The sequence below is a fragment of the Myotis davidii genome, unplaced genomic scaffold (assembly GCF_000327345.1).
Source record: "Myotis davidii unplaced genomic scaffold, ASM32734v1 scaffold455, whole genome shotgun sequence".
NCBI classification, from domain to species: Eukaryota; Metazoa; Chordata; class Mammalia; order Chiroptera; family Vespertilionidae; genus Myotis; species Myotis davidii.
In genome coordinates, this window is record NW_006287459.1 from 2,042,858 (window position 1) to 2,063,746 (window position 20,889).

The 20,889-nt window shown below is 34.0% G+C and overlaps 1 protein-coding gene across 2 annotated transcripts in view; it reads right to left on the bottom strand.

The window, feature by feature from the left end:
* NFXL1 (nuclear transcription factor, X-box binding-like 1) overlaps positions 1 to 20,889 on the bottom strand; it is a 37,552-nt gene that overhangs the window by 3,191 nt on the left and 13,472 nt on the right. Inside the window, exons 10-20 of one of the 2 annotated variants that reach the window (XM_015560987.1) lie at positions 18,554 to 18,644; positions 16,155 to 16,275; positions 15,764 to 15,923; positions 14,936 to 15,027; positions 11,739 to 11,760; positions 10,911 to 11,051; positions 9,927 to 10,093; positions 7,347 to 7,416; positions 6,078 to 6,182; positions 2,585 to 2,671; positions 1,728 to 1,781 (exon numbers count right to left, since the gene is read on the bottom strand). In XM_015560987.1, coding sequence (XP_015416473.1) covers positions 1,728 to 1,781; positions 2,585 to 2,671; positions 6,078 to 6,182; positions 7,347 to 7,416; positions 9,927 to 10,093; positions 10,911 to 11,051; positions 11,739 to 11,760; positions 14,936 to 15,027; positions 15,764 to 15,923; positions 16,155 to 16,275; positions 18,554 to 18,644 — 1,110 coding nt within the window. Of the gene's footprint in view, positions 1 to 1,727; positions 1,782 to 2,584; positions 2,672 to 6,077; positions 6,183 to 7,346; positions 7,417 to 9,926; positions 10,094 to 10,910; positions 11,052 to 11,733; positions 11,761 to 14,935; positions 15,028 to 15,763; positions 15,924 to 16,154; positions 16,276 to 18,553; positions 18,645 to 20,889 lie in introns of both variants that reach the window. The other variant, XM_015560988.1, reaches the window with a different exon arrangement.

Sequence of the window (20,889 nt, forward strand, 5' to 3'; positions counted from 1 at the left end):
GATTAATCACTATGCTTTAATTATGTTCAATTTGTAACAATGAAAACACATCCTGCATATCAGATATTTACATTACGATTCATAACAGCAGCAAAATTACAGTTATGAAGTAGCAACAAAAATAATTTTATGGTTGGAGGGTCACCACAATATGAGGAACTGTATTAAAGGGTCACGGCATTAGGAAGGTTGAGAACCACTGCAAATGTTTATTAAGAGTAGAAATATAAAATTCAGTTAACACTCCATTATTTTATTTGTAGTCTATAAACTACATTTGAAGACCTAATCGTGTACTTAATTTAATCAAAAGTGACATTCTTCAATGAACCAAATTGTCAGAATATTGTCAGGGGGCTGTTGACATATAGAAGAAGATCAAAATACATTAAAAGCAGCCAAACGTGAGAAACACTGACAGTAAAATAATTGATGCTTTAATGATGATCCACAGACAATGCATATAGTTTAAATTACGTTCTAAATACTCTATTTAAAAGGTCAGTAAATGGGGAATATATTTGAAATCACCGTTCATAATGGTTTATAAAAAGGTGAGGGACACCCTAAGCTATTCTTAATAATTTAATCTCCCAGGAATTCAGCCAACATGTTTTACTGCATTACCTCTGACAACTTATTTTGGGATATTAGGCAAATCAACTTTACAGAACCATAAAATATCATAGGTCATTTTGGCCCATTTTTATTTGCCACATAAATTATTTCTAATGTCCTTCCTCAAGTCATGCAAGTTTTAATTTCCTCATTCATAAAAGCAGCATTTTAACATATACTGTACCCTGCTTGATAAGTATAAAGCATCCCAAAATGCAAATTAACAAATAATTACATATCACTATAAGAAAGTTAAACCACTCTTTGCAGTATATGATCAATATAGTATTTGAACAAACTGGAGGTATCAGGAATGAATTTGTTATCTAGGTAATAACAAAAAAACAGATAATAATCCTACTTTTAAGAACCTATGGGGTCCTAGCTGGTTTGGCTCAGAGGATAGAGTGTCGGCCTGCTGACTAAAGGGTCCCGGGTTCGATTCCAGTCAAGGGCACATGCCTGGGTTGCAGGCTCAATCCCCAGTAGAGGGTGTGGAGGAGGCAGCCGATCAATGATTCTCTTTCATAATTGATGTTTCTATCTATTTCCCTCTCCCTTCATCTCTGAAATATATCTATATCTAGATAGATAGATATGTATTTATTTATTTGTTTGTTTATTTATTTAAGAATCTAATGGGGACATAGGAGAATGTATTATTAACACAAATGTTATGGTTAAGACTTATTTGCTACACATAATCTACAACTCAGTAAAACAGAACTCAAATAATTTTAGATGAGTGAAGACATGGGCTCCAGGAAATGCCTTAAAATGGATGGCACTGCACCCCAACCCTCTCCCCCGAGACTAAAAGATGAGTTAAAACTCTGGCTGGTGAATGGATGAAATTGGCAAGGAAGCAAAGGAAGAACATTGGGAATATATAAAATATCTGGGAATATACGAGATCCTGTGCTTCTTCAGAGGTACAGTGTACCTGGATTAAAGTAAGTGAATGGCTTACTTTAATGTATGCATTATATTATTTTCAGTCCCGAATAGAGTTGACTAGCCCCTAGTTTGTACCTGGAATATACTTTGTATTTGAATAAAAACTAACAATGATGCAAAGAAACACAACTCTGGGTGTTCTGTTCAGTTACCTGTTGTCTTCGTTTCTCCTCTTCCAGAGCAGCTTTGGCTTCTGCTTCTTTTATCTGTTTACAGACATTTAAAAGTAAAGTAACACATTGTAATTTTCAAATTCTATACAGAATGTTAGCATCATCTCACTGAGGCTCCACAAACCCATAATGACTTTTGGAGGCTTTATACTGGCAGTTAAAGAAATGTAAATATTATAGTGAAAAGTGTTACCAAGATACTGTCTAACAGACTGGGGATGAGGAGAGATGGAATGTAATACCTTCTATAAACACTTCAATTTAACTATAACAGATATTAGATCACAATTCAAAGAGCTACAATAGTATTAATTGAAATGCTTTTAAAATGGTTTTTTTTTCTTTAGAGTAATCATAGTAACAAGCTATAGTCGAAATTATTTAATACCACTCTCTTTCTGGAGTTATAATCAATCATTTACTTTAAATGTCTTGAAGGGAAACCTTACTTTCAAACAAAATCAACGGTTCACTCATGGACTGGGTTGAGTGCAAGAATAAATGACGTAAGAGGTAACCCACACAGCAAAGAATCCTAAAACCTTATCTTTATATTATTTTAACCTAATTTTCAGGAGGTTTACACTAACATTAACAACCATGTCCCACAGCACATACTCTAACTGGTTAAGAGAATGGAAAATCTAGTACACATTAGACAATAAAAAGCACACCTGAAGATTCAAAGAAGGCCTATAAAACCAGGTTTTAATTATAAAAACAAAAAAGATGAGCTTTCCAGTCATTCGCAATAAGCACATAAAGAAATGCACAAAATAAACAGGGAAAGGCCATTAGCACATTGAAAATTATATTTACTGCTAATGTGACAGTACCTCAGAGGCTTTCCGCTTCATTTCCTTGCATGTTGCATCACATTCTATTGAAATCTGATTTTCACGTACTTTGTTGCACTGAAATTCCTAACAAATGAAAATTTTTACATTTCAGATTTTAAGATTTTTCCCTCCTAACTGTATGTCATAAGAAAGCAAAATTTCCTTAAGAGCTAAAGGTTATGCAAATTATTTAAGTCATGTTCATTAATATTTAATAATTTGATACGGTTGCAAGTATCAAATCTCTTGGTTCAAAGAGTGATTATTACTTTATTTTCCTTTAAATACAAAAAAGCAAATACCATAAAATTAAAATCATCCACTTACTAAGTACAACTATTGAGAAACGTCAGTTTTTCTTTAGTTTCTTGTTAATCTAGTAAAGCTTCCAGGTAATAAAATGCTCCAGAGCAGTCCATCCAGTGGCTTTCTGAGATGCTGGAAATATTCTAAATCTGCACTCACTACCCAATTGAGTAGCACTAACCACGTGTGGCTACTGAGCATTCAAAATGTGTCTAATGAAAGGAGGAAATGAACGTTTAATACTATTTACTGTTAATTCATTAAAATTCAAACTTAAATAGCCACATATGGCTAGTGGCTACCAACTCAATGTAATTCTAGAATTTTCTAAAGAGCTACAAATTTTTCTCTAAACTAGTAAACCTTTGTTCAGTTTAAATGAAAATCTTTCTATAGTTTGTATTTGCACTTCACTGCCTCCTTAATGAAATAAAGGAGGATCTTAATGACTTGCTATCAATACTATGATCAATTTGTGTACTATGTTATAATGAATTAAGTGGTCCTTATTTTAAACTAGAGGCCCGGTGCACGAATTCATGCACCAGTGGGGTCCCTCAGCCTGGTTTGCGGGATGGGGCCTAAACGGGCTCTCTGACATCCCCCAAGGGGTCCCGGATTGTGAGAGGGCACAGGCCAGGCTGAGGGACCCCACTGGTGCACGATTGGGGCCAGGGAGGAACTCGGGAGGTTGGCCAGCCGGGGAGAGACTACGGGAGGGTTCTAGGGCTTGTCCAGACTGTCTCACTCAGTCCCTGCCAGACCCCAGCAATAAGCTAACCTACCAGTTGGAGCATCTACCCCCTGGTGGTCAGTGCATATCATAGTGAGCGGTTGAGCGGCCTTAGCATATCCTTAGCATATTATACTTTGATTGGTTGAACAAATGACCAGACGGCCGGACACTTAGGGTATTAGGCTTTTATTACATAGGATACTCTGAGACTCTGATTTTATAGATCTTCCATAAACCTTTTATTTATCCCTGTTTCTTGCTGTCAGATGTCAGGGTACAATATTTGTATCAATTTTTCCTCTCGCATCACACTCTTAGATTCTAGTTTTTTAGTTCAAATCTACGACAGTTAAGAAATAAGATCACCAATTCCTATGAATAAAGTGCATATACTTTAATGAAAGCACTTTATAGAATGAAATTTTATTACTTAGAAGGTTTTTCCCTTTAGTTCTTCACTTTTGGCTGATGTTAGTGATAAACAGTCTTGTCCTCTAAGGATAGTCCAGAAAAAGAAAAAATATGATGACCAAACATTAAAGACAAAAAATTAAATGTGTGTGTTTGTGGACATTAAGGCTATAAGCCTGAAAGAAAGATCTTATCTTTTCTCATTCAAGATGTACTTACAGAGTGCCTATTACATGCCAAGTGTTTTGTTATAACAGGGGATATACATAAGGAAAAGAGCTTAATAATAAGTGCTAAACTAAAAATAATAATAGAAGCTACTATTAGTAGCTACTACTATGATATTAAACATACTCCAATGTTATGAGAAACATCGCAGTCATTGTGCTAAATGCTATATATGCGTTACTTTTATTCCTTTCAGTAAATCTATGTATAAACTCTATTTCAGATGAGGAAACAAAGTTACAGATGTGCCTAGAATCATGAAGCTCTTGAGAAAACTCTATAGCATCCAATACAAAGAAAGCAGAGGAAGGAGCACCTAAGTCTTTCCAAGGGAGTCAGGGAAGAAAGACCTTCCCTAACAAGGAAATGTTCACACTGAGTATTAGGATTCTCACAAGCAAATGGTAAGGGAAAAATACATTGTATTTTACAGAAAAGAAGGAATATATGTATACACATACACACACACACACACAGGCTAAAGGGGAGTACAGCATGTATGTTAGGACACTTATAAATAACAGATTCACAGAGTGCTATAGGACGAGACTGGACAAATAGGCAAAGTAACATCATAGATTCTCTTGTACATCGAGTCTATGTATATACACATTTCTTATAAATGCATATTTTCCCCACAATGCATAAAGAACCAATGAAGAACATAGATAGGTGCTATGATTAGAGGCAAGGAAATCCATCATGAAGCTGTTGTCAAAGTCCAAGAGCAAGCTGTTGCCAAAGTTCTAATGGGTGACAAACTGCACCTGGACAATTACATGAGATTTGAGAGAAAACCTGATAGACAGCCCAAGTTAAAAGTGGCTTGACTTTAAGTGTTGATTTTCATGTAAAGGTGATTCACTTTAAACAATTAAAACTTAGGAAATTCAACTCCAGAAGAGGTCAAGCCTATACATTTAAATTCAGACGTTATCTACCCCAAATAATAATAGTAGGAGCTGTGAAAACAAAAGAAGAGGAGAGAACCTTAATAAAAGCAAAAGATTCTAAATAAGTATTTGTTGAATGGGTAAATAAAAGAGTGAATTTAAAGAAGAAGAAAAAAAGGAGCCTACCTTTAAGAAACGACCATAGAAATATGAAGACAAAAAGGAGTCGACTATAACTGAGACGGAAAAACCAGAGGTCAAGAAAGAAGAAAGCTCCAAAGGAGAAAACAGTGTCAGCATGAAAGTCAAGGAAAAGAACTGGAAAAAGACCCTTCAGCCACTGGCATCTGAGAATTCAGACTCTTTCTTCAGTTTTGCCCAGCGTTATGTAATTTGTTGCGACTGATCTTTCCAATCGTTAGTTTTTGCCCTCTTGCTCCTCTGTTACTACTACTCTACATTAAAATTAGTTCTCTACAAGTTTGAATATTATTTTAAAATTTTATAAGGCTGTGCATGTAAGGTCCTTTTTAAGGCATTTTCAAAACACAATACTGACGGCAAAAAAAAGTTTCTTAAGAGCAACAAAGGTTAATTCCAGACCATTTCTTAAACCATGAAACTCACTTTATTACTCATTGTGTTCCCTGGGCAAAGCTGATTCTATCCAAAAAAAGGACACTGACCTTGGTTCCAACATAAAACAATCTTTTACTATTAAATTGCAAAAAACTAAATTGCCAAACAAAGATGATTTTTAAAACAAGCATTTACAGAAATAGATGGGATAATAATAATAAAAATTCTAAGAAATAAGACCTTAAAATTAAAAAGCAAAAAATAAAGCCAAAGAACTACCAAACACAGACAAAAATATGTACATAGAAAAAAATTTTCAATAACTTAAAATATTTACCTTTTTAATTCTTTTACAAGGACATCTAAGTTTTACCTTCTGGTTGCAATTAAAAGGACATTCACCAGGGTGGCACATCTCTTTGCACCTATGACCACAAGGAAGCTAAAATAAAATCAAAATAAAGCAGTTACATTCTCAACTACTTATTACCCCAAATCTGAATTTGGACAGAAGAAAATATATTTTAACAAGAAAAACTCAGGATTGAAAAATTCAGAAAATTAAATTTGAAATAAGTCATGCCTCCAGTTTTACTCATATTAACAAAGACAGGATTATTAAAATAATCATTTAATGCTTGAAATGGTCTCATATTTTATAATCTTCCATAAATTCTGAAATTGTCAAATCTTAGTTCTTGAACAAAAATCTATAAAAAGTATCCAAAGTTTTAGTTAAAAGAAAATACATTTTTAACAAAATGGCATATCATGCACTGATTTGTTTTATTTAGTCAAAGAGACTGATTACTATATTTAAAACTATGTTGCTATCTCTTCCTGATCAAGAATTAAAAGAAAAGAGGTACTATTAGTACATCCATAAGTCAAAAGGCTTCCTTTATAAATCCCACCTTTGCAAGTCAAATAACTGTCACTGCCCTAGCTCCAACAACAACAACAAAGAGAATATTGACTTTTAGATTGGCCCAATACAGATGGATAACCTTGTTTTCTCACATTATTGCCAGGATAAATCAATAGGAGATTTTACCATCTTACTCTGAACAATTTTTTGGAACCACTTTCAATACTTGTAGTTCAAATATAATGCATAGACAAACATCTGAATTTTTAAAAACAAAACTTTATATATGAATGCTTTATACTAATTCAAAATAATGATGAATTTTAAAGTTCACACACAAACATACATGTCTTTTTTAAATAACCTACTATGAACTTATTCTCTAACTGCCTAAGACCCACACAGATTTTGATATATTTATATTTTAAGTCTGAATCACATGGGAGGTAAGGATTAGGTGAATACCTTACTGCATAAAGTATATAAGCTATCTTTAAAAATACTTAAAATCTTCAAAGGGTCATCCTAGACCTCATACTCCCCAAATTTCATAAAGAGATGTGCACCTACACTACTCATATGTATTACATTTTTATAAACATCACATTTTTATTTCTGGACCCACATTTTTAGCGGGTCCAGAAAAATCCTGAAATAGGATGTCCAAACAAGAAAAAAGAAAATCCAAGAAAAACAATGCCCCAAAAATACAATTTAAAAGATTCTATTAAAGCTTACCTCTTTAGGACACTGATCTTTGCAACAACTGAGGCGGTTCTTTTCATTTATGTCAGCTGTTGTTATTTTTCTAAAAATAGGAGAGTAAGATTTGGTGACATTCAAACCAAGTCCATTTCATAGCATATTTTCCAAAAACAACTCACAATTTCAAACATGTCTATAAAATCATCTTTCTTATTTTTTCTTGAGACCTATTTTAATTGTTTCTTTCTGTAACAATTATCTTCCAATTACTTTACTGTTCTGATAAATCAAATTTTCCAGCCCATCATCAACTACCAACAAATTAAATGCCAAAAGGGCAATCATTGCAAGAAGGAAGCACAAAACACACATGAAACATCACTGTATCTGGCCTCTCTTTAAAAGTTCCTGTACTATCTTTCGCTATAGTTTGATTATTATTCATAATTAAAATTCTTAAAGCCGCTACATAAATTATTAAAAACTAGTCATTTAATATGTTACTTCAAATTAAGAAAGTTAAGCTATTCAGTGGGAAATGTAAGCTTATTATGAAAGCCTTTCAGTTGTTTTGGATAGGCTATTAATGTTAGAAATTGATTCATTTTAGATTACATCATTTTAGATCAGTCTGTGCTTTTATATGACTCAATAGGTAATTCAGAAATAGTCATAAATACCAAGGAATAAAACCACTTCCTAATAGGGAGTTGAATAGAACAGAAGAGATACTATATGAGTCAGTAACTAGTGACAATCTAAAAATCCCTACTATACCTATTGCCCAAGATTGCTTTTTCTTCTTCTTTTTTTAAATTCTTTCTTTTCCTGCTTTTTCTATTTCCTTTTACTAGACATAATTGCCAAATTATAGCATAAGGTTAGCCTCACTAATGTCAAAAGTGTAATCTTAATATCGAATTATCTATAAATGTACTCTAACATACACAATTTTCTTGGCAAAATTTCATTTACTATCAGAGTTTTTATGCTAGTTCTACTAAAGATTATATATTTTCATTCTTAAAGTATGGTGCTCACCTCTGAACTTAAGGATTAAAATCATATTGTTCCTGTTACTCTATAAATTAGGAAAAATTACCTACTTTTCAAGATATCTTTTATACTTAATTTCCATAGAAGAAATACACATGAAGCAGAAAAGGATTAAAAGGAAAAGATGACTTATAAAATAATTAGTTGAATTAGAGCAAATAAAATTATCAAAATACCGAGACTAAGGAATTCTGTATAAAAACATATATTTTAAATATGTATTCAAGAAAGGGAAAAAGGAACTCTGGATAGCTGAGATAATGAAAGCCATCTCAATCCAAATGTATCCACACATTCCCCCAAAAACCATTCAGCTCATTAATAACAAAATCATTCAAATCCCATGACCTTGGCATAACTAGAAGACAGAAATATCTACAAGCTTCAAATTACCTGTAAGTAGAAAAGTAAGTATCAATTCCTAGCAGAGCTATTTCTCAAGCTCCCATAGGAAATCTTTTCAAGAAGTCAGTGAAGTTCTGGAAAAACTGAACAGAAGAGACAGGGAGCTAACATCACTCCAGAAAAAGAAAGTCAACCCTCAGTGTAAGAGCACTAAAAAAGTCTTGGTAATCACAGCACTAACTACAGGGAAGAGATTTGGAAAAGGCACAACAATCAAGGAGCCATGAACTGAAGGTAAACAGGGAAAGTCACCTTTTGAAGACTACACGATGAAGAGAAAAAGAAGAAAAGAAAATGTAGGACCCTGCAAGACCACAGAAAACAATCCCTTTTTGTCAGTATCACCCATTAATAAAGCAAAATTGCCCTCTAAGCTCCCCCTACAAAACTTCTAAAGCTAAAAATTATAGTATGTTATTTTATTTTTTAAATTTCAACAAAATAATTCTGACTTTTACAAAGCATGAATCTAGAGTATAAGTGACAAAAGCAAATTTACAGGCATTTTTCAAAAAGCATTTAAGCTAAAAAAAAAAAATCAGAAATAAAATTATATTCCCAAATTTGACTTTGAGTAAATCAGACTTTTAAAAAGCCCATTTTATAGACTTGGATGAAATGAAGCTCATTGAGTTAGACCATAATTAACTTGCATTTTTTTAAGTAAGGAAAACATAAAGGTCATAGCATTTATATAATAAATGCTATAACAGTGATATCTGTAATAAACAAAACTGTACCTTTCAATTCTACAATTTAAAAATTACACTTAAGTAATTATGCGTAAATCAATTTTTGATCCAATGAAATTCTAGTTTGACACTGTTATTTGAATATGCTGTTTATTTATAGGAATGCTTCTCCTTTTTTCTTTTTTTTAAAGCAGTCATATAATTCTTTCCTAACAAATCTTATAGAATCCCCAAATGGGAAAACTCGGAAACGCCCTGGTTAAAAAAGGATAAAGTACCTACCAAGTGAAATAGTCTACATTGCCTCCAGGTCACTAGGGAAAATCTAGGTCTCTAGAGTCTCAGGATCACCACTGAAAAATATTCCTTACCGTATATTACATATGAAGAGCTCTGATTTATAAAAAGATATCATGAAAATAATTTTAGTAGAACAACAATATTTCTTCAGTCTTCTTACCTACATTCCACATATAAGGTTGTGATCTTGCAGTGACATTTTATTCGAAGCATCTGAACACAAGGAGGACATTCTCCAGGGTGGCATGGCAAAACACATGGATGAGGACAACCCGCTGGCCGTGATTTAGAGCACCCTTCTTCACACTGAAGGCATTCTGGACCAGCCTACCAAATTAAAAGGAAATAAATCACCTACGTACAGAAGTCTAACATTTCTATACAGTAGTTATAAAATTTACATATCCCATTAAAACAAAGTACTTCTGCAGCTCTTAGAAATACAGCTTAAAAATATTCAAAATGAAGACTAGGAAGATTATCAATATGACCATTATTCACAAAGATTTTTATGTCTACAAACCTGATTAAATCAATCTGCCTCGCCTTTAAAATGGACATGAATACATTAAATATCTAATAAAAACATAAATTACTTCCTAAAGAGTAATCAATGGCAGAAAAAAATACATAGTAAGACATTATCAATTCATTTACACCCAACAAGTATGATCATCATCAAACTAAAAAAGCATTCAATGTTCTGGAGATAGTCATCTCATCTTGCTAAAGGAAAACACATATAGAAAAAAAAGGTGAATGACCACCAGTTTAATTTATTTTTAATGCACTCCAATAAGGCAAACCTAAATCACATTTAGTACAAATAAATATTATCTCAATTGTAAAATTGTAACTTAACAAGTCACCTCTCTGCTCTAGTAATAATTTAAGTAGTATCTGTCTACTAAAGAAGGTTAAAGATTTTTATTACAGGATAGTGTTGAATTTCACATATCATACTGAGATAAAATAAGAGTTATAAATATGAATACTAAGTCTTAAAGGTTCAACATTTTTCATTATCAGCTTTTAAAATGAGCTTTCTTCAATTCATCCAACTTTCTGGAAATCCAGGGAGGAGAGCAATCCTAATTTTAAGTAGTGGGATGATGAGAAGAAACGCAGAATAAACATACATTACCTTATTTTTGCCAATGCAGGCTTCAGTTTCAGTGACTTTGTGGCATTCTTTCATACATATATGATTCTGACAATCTAAGGTTCGTCCACAAACTCTCTTACAAGAGTAGGGTCCTACAGCATGGCATGGTAGTGGACTCACCTTAAAAATAAAAAAAAATAGCACAACACATACACATACCTCCAAGACCCATGTTTCCAAAACAACTAACTCTGTTGTCACTTGATAACAAGTTTCACAAAGGTCTGAAACATTTTCACTAATAATCATCATCAAAACCAAAGTAACCTATCCAAAAAAAAATGCAAAACATGAAGGCCGAGAAGCAAAATATTCCCTAAAAGGGAAATGCAATACGATTCTGTAGTAAATGCATATTCATAAACTAATTTTCAAATAAGAGCACTGTATACAGGGTGTGGCAAAAGTAACTTTATAGTATTTTGCCACAACCTGTATTTTTAGAATTAGTAGACAAACTATTGTCTTTACAACACTGAAATAACAATACTTTGACTTCATTATTTCTAACAATCTTAGTATAGGAAAAATATAAATGACAAGTTTTACTTAAACTTGTGCCTAGCTCTAGCTGGTTTTGCTCAGATAGAACATCGGCCTGTGGACCCGAGGGTCCCAGGTTTGATTCTGGTCAAGGGCACATGCCGGCGTTGCAGGCTCGATCCCCTGTAGGGGGCATGCAGGAGACAGCCAATCATTCATTCTCTCTAATCATTAATGTTTCTCTCTCTCTCCCTCTCCCTACCTCTCTGAAATCAATAAAAATATATTAAAAACAAACAAGCAAAACTTGTACCTATAACTCACCTCGTGCTTCCCAAGACACTGCCTGCAAGAAAAAAATAAAATGAAATAAAAACATTACAAATTCTTCAAAAGAAAAAAACACCCAAAGCAAAGATGCTAATTCTATTATTTGTTTTATTAAGAGTAAAAAATAAACACATACAGAAATAAGTGATTATAGAAACACCGCAAGATACAAAGTTAATATATAAAAGCTAATTGTTTTTCTATAAACCAGCAATGAACAATTGGAAATTAAAAACATGAAACATACCACCATTTATGTTAGCACACAAAAAAGGAAAAATACTTAGGTATAAATCTAACAAAATATTTACAAGATCCATATGAGGAAAATTACTCATGAAAGAAATCATAAATCTAAATAAATGGAGACACATTCCATGTTCACGATAGGAAAGTGCAATATTTTTAAGATGTTGCTTTTTCCCTACTCCATGCAGATTCAACACATGTTATTCTGTGGATATCAACACAGTGATTCTAAGATCTATATGAAAAGACAAAGGACCCAGAACAGGTAACCCAGTACTGAAGAGCAATGATGTCAAAGGACTGACACTACCTAACTTCAAGACTTATAGAAAGCTACAGTGATCAAAGCAGATGGTATTTGGTGAAAGAATAGACAAATAGATACTGGAACAGAAGAGAGTCCCAAAATACACCCACATAAATATCGTCAACTGATCTTTGACAAAAGAGAAAGGCAACTGAATGGAGAAAGGATAGTCTTTTCAACAAATGGCTGGTGCTGGAACAAAGGGACATGGAACAGAAAAGAATCCAGACAGACCTTACACCTTTCACAGGAGTTAACTCAACATGGGTAATATATCTAAATGTGAAATGTGAAACTATAAAACAGGAGAAAATGTAGGTGACTTTGAGTTTGGTCATGACTTTTCAGATATAATATCAACAGCATGAGCCATAAAAGAAAATGGTAATGGACTAAATTACCATTGATAGACTTCATTAAACCTAAAACATCTTCTCTATAAACATTTAAAAGTATTAAATGAAAAGACAAGCCACACACTGGGAGAAAATACTTGGAAAACATATACCCAGTAAAGGACTTGTATCCAAAAACATAAAAAGAACTCTTAAAACTCAACAATAAGAAAGCAAACACATATTTAAAAAATGAACAAGATTTGAATGAACAAAAAACAGACAAATCTTAAAAGAAGACATACAGATGGCAAATAAGCACATGAAAAGATGCTCAACATCATGTCATTAGAGGACTGCCAATTAAAATGAGATACTACAGTACATCTATCAGAATGGCTAAAACTCAAAACACTGACTATACCAGATACTAGCAAGGATGTAGAGCAACGGGCGCTCTCATTCATTGCTGGTGCGAATGCAAAGTGATACAGTTTAACGATTTCTTACAGAATAAACATAGGCTTACCATATGAGGCAGCAATTGCACTCCTAAATATTTTCCCAAATGAGTTGAAAACTTATGGCCATTCAAAAAACTGCACATAAATGTTTATAGCAGCTTTATTCATAATTTCTAAAATTTGGAAGCAACAAAAATGTCCTTCAACAGGTGAAGAGATAAACTGTGGTAACCATAAAATAGAATAATATTCAGTGATAAAAAGAAATGAGCTATGAAGCCATGAAAAGACCTGGAAGAACCTTAAATGCATTATTTCTAAGTGAAAGAAGTCAGTCTGAAAAGACTACATACTGTATGATTCCAACCATATGACATTCCGGAAAAGTCAAAACTATAAAGACAATAAAAAACAACAACAGTGGTTTCCTAGGCATTCATCGGGGAGGGAGGCAAGGGATAAACATGAGATAGGGCATGTTTAGGGCAGTGAAACTACTCTGTATAGCATGTATGTTAAATAGTCTTCCTATAAAACAGATCAAGGAATTCAAAGGTAATTGACTATGGTATGTCAATTTTAGTGCCTATGAATCAGAATATAAATGTCTCTTCTTCTGTTTCCTCAAAAGGAAAAATTTAGGCTATTGATAATCACTAATAACTCAAATCTAGTAAGAGATACTACAGACAACTTGGTCCCTCATGAAATACAAGTCCTCAATAAAAGAATAGTCTCTAACAATTACTAGTTGAATATGTACATAAAGAACCTCTTTGTTAACTATACCTCCCCCCCTAATAAATCTATGGATTAAAATCACCCTATTAGTGGCTATTGCTCCCAATTAAAACTCTGCCTCCCAACCTGAATGCCCAACCAATACATAAAAATATACATGCTATTCAAACTGAAAGGAAAGTTGTGCAAGGACAAAACAGGAGTGAACGCTTTGAAAAGCACAGAAAACAAGAACCCTCTCTTTAAAAGAACAATACACAGACATACGAATATTCTACTTGGAACTTCAATTGTAGACAACAGCCCCTTTTGTAATTGTATGTTGCTTCCTAGTTCTGTGCTTCCTTTTCCCCTATATTCCATAACCTCTGCTCGAAGTATGAACTATTCCAGGATTCCCTATTACCCCAGGTTTGACTCAGTACAGGTCATTGGCTGGCCAATCCAAGACACCACTTCCTTTCATTTTCAGTATCTCCCTCAAACACTCTCCTTTAAGTTTGTCTTACACAAAACCCGGTTTTCCTTTGTCCTCAAAGAGCTTACAGACTAGCATGGGAATCAGTCAGAAAAACTGGATACATTATTGTAAATGTAAGCACAAGTTGCTATAAAAGCTAAGAAGGGCATCAAACACTAACTAGCTAGGGAAAAACTCAAAAAAGAAATCTAGAGGAAGTTTTTAAGCAGTACACAAAATACATTTGGACAAGAACGAAGCTAAAGACAGAGAACTAACTAGCTTATATGCTAAGCCTAAAATGATGAATTGAACAAAGAATATGGGAAAAGGTGACTTATGATATACTTTAGCCTGGCCGGCATGGCTCGGTGGTTGAGCATCGACCTATGAACCAGGAGGGCCTGGTTTGATTTCCTGGTCCTGCACATGCCTGGGTTGCGTGCTCCATCCCCAGGGTGGGGTATGCGGGAGGCAGTCCATCAATGACACTCTCTCATCATTAATGTTTCTCTCTCTCCCTCTTCCTTCCTCTCTGAAATCAATACAAATACAAATTATATATATATATTTTTTAAAGATACACTTTTAACTATGTAAAAGGTATTTTTTAAAGTTAAAATTCTAACACTTACATAGGAATAGGAACTTGACATGGAGGACAAGGTAATGCGGCCTGAATAAATGCTGGCTCTGAAGGCTGTTCCCAAGGGCCTGTAGGCTGGTGCTACAAGTAAAATGCATAACAATTTTAAGTCAAAGGGGTAAAATTACATGGCCAATAAAAGAATCTTAGAAAATTGTTCCATGTGTCCTCCACTCAAGCAGGTGGAATGTTTTTCAAAAATACCAACAAATTGTGTTTACTGAAATACTCCATTCCATCTGCATTCTCTCAGCTTGTTCCGCTCCATAAACATTTGATATTAAAAACTGAGGCAGACTCCAGTGTTTTAATGCCAGAACAGAGGCAACATAGCCTCCCTCCCTTCTCATAGGCCAAAGGGAGAATGAGAAACAGAATTGTAAATGCTACCTTCCACCAGCTCAATGTTATCTCCATTATTTTGCTCACTGTTGTCTCCCTAGCACCGAGAAGAATGCTTACATAGTAAGGACTCAATAAATATATCAAAAATGTGACTGAATCTTTGAGGAAACCAAAAGATACCTATAACCATAAACCACATATGTGAAGAAAAACTGCCAAATTTATCTCTATCTTGAAGATAAAATGACTATCACACTATATTTGCAAATATTTGTTTATTGGTCTCTCTCCTTTTCTATACTATACGCTTCTTAAAACAAAAGATCAAGTCTTGGTTACTTTGTACCCCAGCTCCTATCACAGTGCTCAATACCAAATAAGTACTTATTTACTGCTTGTTGAATGACTAAGAGAAATTCAGAAAATATGACCCACAGCAATCCACTGTCTCGTCAGAATATTGTTTCCTTACCCTGCCAGTTTGCTTTATTAATGCTTGATCATGACATGGAGCAGGACACAAGTGACCACATTTCTCCAACACTTTTTGGCAAGGTTGATGACATGGAGGACAAGAGCCAAAGTGACAGCGATGTTTTTCTTGACTTGTATGATGGCAAGTTGGTGGGCGACTAAATCATAAAGTACAATTTTTAAAATTACTTTTGATCATTGAAGAATTATATTTAAAGTGAAATCATCTATTTATATATCTTGTGATTCTATATAGAATAAGAATATACTGTGAATATTAGTATTTTAACACATTAAAGCAAAATTGAAAATATTAACAATATTAAAAATCAATATGAATTTAAATTGGTAAGACACAAATATAAGTTTGTGCAAAGCTTCATACCGACCTGCATAGCTCTTTGCACTTGGGTGGTCTTGTGGTACGTTCTCGGCCACAGGGTACTGTCACCTTCGTACTACCGCAATTGCACTTCACATCTACAGTTTCTGGGCAAGGATAGCAACTCCCTGAAAAAAAAGGCTGAAAGTTAAAATTTACTTAACTTCCCAAATGTCTATCAATAGTAGAATCAATGAAAACATCAATAAAAACATGTCCTGGGTGAGGATTTCAAAAAAAACAACAACAACAACTGTGTGTAAAAATCAAGTAGGACTGGTGTTTCTTGGTAAGAAAATCCTAAACTACACATCCAATTTCTTTAATGGCCATTTCGACTACTCAGATTTTTCTACTTAAAGTAAAGACCAGTGTTTTTAAAAATAGTCGACAATGCTCTATACATATTCTCCTTCCCACCACCGCCCCCCCATCTTTATCGCACCATCTCTCTGACCTAATCTCCTACCATCTGTGCCCTTGAGCACCTCTTCCATGCTCCTTCAGTTCCTTCAAGTGCTCCTGTCTCAGGGCTGCTGCAATCGCTGCTTTCTTGCCTGGAACATTACCCTCCCCTATTGCCACCGGGCTTGATCTCTTACTTCTCAGGTCTTCTCTCAAATGTCCTCCTTTCAGTCATCCCCTGATCACACTATATAAAATAGTATATACCATCCCCACTGTCACCATTTAAATTTTACTCTAATTTCCTTTCTATATGTGGCACCACTGATATTCTATATGAATTTGATTAGTTATTTGTATTCTATCTGAGGGAAAGTAAAAATAAAAAAGTTCCATAAGAACAGGCACTTTGTCAATATGGTTCACTCCTGTAATCCCAGTGCCTGGTACTTAGAAGACAAGGCAAAAAACTTACTGAATAAATTAATGATTAATGCAGAGGATGTTAATGAAATTTAAATTTGAGTCAATTATATAATACGACTATAAAGGAAATAAGATCCTTTTCAGGGTTAATGGAATCTGCCACTTTTCCTAATGGGGAGGCAATGTGGTATAATGGAAATATCATTAAAGTCTAAATTTACATCCTGAACCTGCAACTAGTTCTATGACCTTGGGCGAATAGTCTCTTGGGCAGTTTCCTTATTATAGTAAACAACAATAGTGCCATGTGCTTTGTAAGAGCTCTGAGAGGATTAAGACATTAACTAAGATATCTAACATGCACATAATCCCAAAGGAAAATAGTAGTTTGTCCCAGGTCATAAAGCCACTAAGCGGCAGAGTCCAGACTTGAACCAGGACCTCTTACCCTAAGTCCATGTTCTTACCACTACCTTATACCATCGTTTATAAATTACATTTTATACTGACATATTCCAAATGGGTAAAGTTAACTCAGTTTTTAATGTCTAATAACTTAGGCACCCCTGAGACTCCTTCAGAGGGTCTGCAAGATCTCACATACATAGAGTTGTCCAGAAGCTATATGACAAGTGATATCAAAAGAGATTGAATGCAGAAGCAGGTCTGTAATTCCAGCCATCTCCTATTAAGTTAGACTCGTTAGACAGTAAAGACATTTGCAAAAATGTAAAAAATACCATTCTCACTAAATTTTTTTCAGAAGTTATTTTTCACAAAAAAAAGTTACTATATTAAGAAGTAATGGGGCCCTAACCGGTTTGGCTCAGTGGATAGTGTCGGCCTACCAACTGAAGAGTCCCAGGTTCGATTCCGGTCAAGGGCATGTACCTTGGTTGCAGGCACATCGCGAGTAGGGAGTGTGCAGGAGGCAGCTGATCAATGTTTCTCTCTCATCAATGTTTCTAACTCTCTATCCCTCTCCCTTCCCCTCTGTTAAAAAAAAAAAAAAAAAGTAATGGGGTTTTATTGCTATTTTTAAATAAAATAATAAATATTATTACATTTTATTTCAACTTAAAATATAATGAATATCAATAGATAAAATCCACACTCACAAAAGCTCTTTGGGTCCCAGAGTTTGAAGAGGTCTTGTGACTAAAAAGTTTAAGAACTACTGGCTTAGGATATATCCAATTCCTTACTAAACTTAATTCCATAAAAATGTCTAAAATTCAAAGTAAAACTGAAAAACCTAAGAACAATTCAAAAATTCTGTGGGGAAGATTGGAAGGAAGGAAACAACATGGTGTTATAAAATAACAAAACTTTTATATTCAGAAGACCTGGGCTTAAATCTTGGCTATATTGGTTTACTAGGTATTTCCCTGTGCATGTACATCACTGAACCCTCTTAACTTTAACTTATCCATAAAATCATGATCTTGGCAACTGCCCTACCTTCTCAAAGTTATTAAGAGGACAAACTAAGATAATAAATGTGAAAGCGCTCTATCAACCTTAAAAACACTATGTAAATACAAACATGAAAGTACAGCTACTGTTAAATTTTACCTCTGTGGCAGACAGATGGACACTTATGGTTTCTACATCCTAAAGTCCGTCCACAGTTTTGATCACAAGGTGTACAGTTTCCAGGACAACACTGAAGAGAAAGCAATATATAAATAATAGGTCCTCTGAAAAGCATGCATAATATAAATGTCATTACTAGGTATTCACAGAACTTATGGAAAGCAAAAGATACTGTACTTCTTTTCAATATAAGAATAAAAGTAGTCAAGAGTATCAACATTCTTCTGATAAGTAGATATGCCATATTAAGAACTTGTAAGTTTAAATAGAGAATGTCCTGATTTACCAAAATCCACGATAAATTTACTTGCATTTCAGTAGATTATTCTATGACTTAAAACATTCCCATAATTTCATTTCTACTTATCTATGCAGAGATTGACAACATTAACCAAAGGAATAGATCTGGTCAAATCCTATAGTCAATTCAGGCAAACAATTGGTCTGATTATTTTAAAAATTTAGTTAAAAAAAACACCAGTTAAATGTATAGATTAGTTTAGCAATTATTTTTAAGCCATGGAATCAGAGATTAACTAAGGGAGAAAAACAGAGATTAAGTTATTTGCTTCTAACTTTTTTAACTTCCCTGATTTCCAATCTGTTTGTAAGAAATACACCTGTCTACAACTTGTCCCAATTTTCATTCATGAACAAAAGGCAACTACTTATATTCCACCTTGCTATTCTAATTCCCTCCTTGACTTCTCATATATCCAATCTTTGGAGAGAAAATGCAGACTATAATTGTCTTAAAGGAACTTGGGATTGAAACCTACTTTAAGAACAAGTTTCAGTATATAAAAATAGCTCAAAAAAATATACTTTATTGAAAAGCAATTAAAAGCCAAAATAGTTCACTAAATCAGTCAAATATTTACTAAGATTATGTGCCTATCACTTTGCTAGTGGCAGTGTGTGAAAAGAAATTTTGTGGTCCATGACTTGAATAAGCCTTTAGACACTTCTGTCTGACCATGGTGGAGTAAACAACAACCCGATTTATATTCCTGCCTTAAACAACTAGGAAATCAGACAAAACATACAGACATGGAAGATATAGGTAAGATCTAAACCCAACTCTCAGAAATGAAAAATTATAATATCTGAGATGAATAAACATAGGATGTGATAAAAAATGGATTAGACAAAGCAGAAGAAAATTAATTCCACAATATAAGACAAACCCATATAAACTAAAACACAAATTTTAAAAACTAAAATTAATAAATGGAACATCAGTCAGCTGAGAGACCTCAAGTAGCATAATATACATACTGCAGTCTAGAAGAAAATGGGTAGGGGGGAAACATTTGAAGAAATAAAAACTGAAAATTTCAAAAAGTTGATGAAAACTATAAACCTACACATCTAAGAAATTCAACAACAAAAAATTAATGAGCCCTGACCGGTTTGGCTCAGTGGATAGAGCATCGGCCTGCGGACTCAAGGGTCCCAGGTTTGATTCCAGTCAAGGGCATGTACCTTGGTTGCGGGCACATCCCCAATAGGGGGTGTGCAGGAGGCAGCTGATCGATGTTTCTCTCTCATTGATGTTTCTAACTCTCTATCCCTCTCCCTTCCTCTCTCTAAAAAAATCAATAAAATATAAAAAAAAAAAACTTTGAAAAAAAAATGAATGAAACAGGAATAAAGCTATATCAAGGAATACCACAAATTGCTAAAAAATGGTAATAAGAATTTTTTTAAAAATAGCCAAAGGAAAAAAAGATATATTGAAAACAGAAAAACAAAGATAATCATAGCACACACACTTTGTTGGGAAAATGCAAAATAAAAGATAGTGGAGCAAAAAAACTTTCAAACTAGAATTCCACAGTATAAGTATTTTTCACAAACTAAAGATATTTTACAAAAGCTAAAGATATTTTACAAAAATTGAAAGAATGACCAGCACTACAAAAAATGTTAAAGGAAGTCCTTCAGATAGAAAATGAAAGCAGACAGAAATCTAAGTTCATATAAAAATACTGAAAAACACCAAAAATAATGAATTTGATAATTTATAATAATCTACACTAATAAAAGAGAAAAATGGTAATTGGTGTACAATGCTACCCTTTTCATTGGCTAATCAGGGCTATATGCAAATTAACTACCAACTAAGTTTGGCAGTTAACTGCCAACAAGATGGCGGTTAATTTGCATATGTAGGCACAATGCAGGGAGGCGAAAAGGAAAGCAGGAAGAAGCCCCCCAGCCATGATCGGAGAATCAGGCGCCTTTGCCGCGCTGGCCAGTGATAGCAGGAAGTAGGGGTGGAGCCAGCGATGGGAGCTGGGCACGGTCGAAGC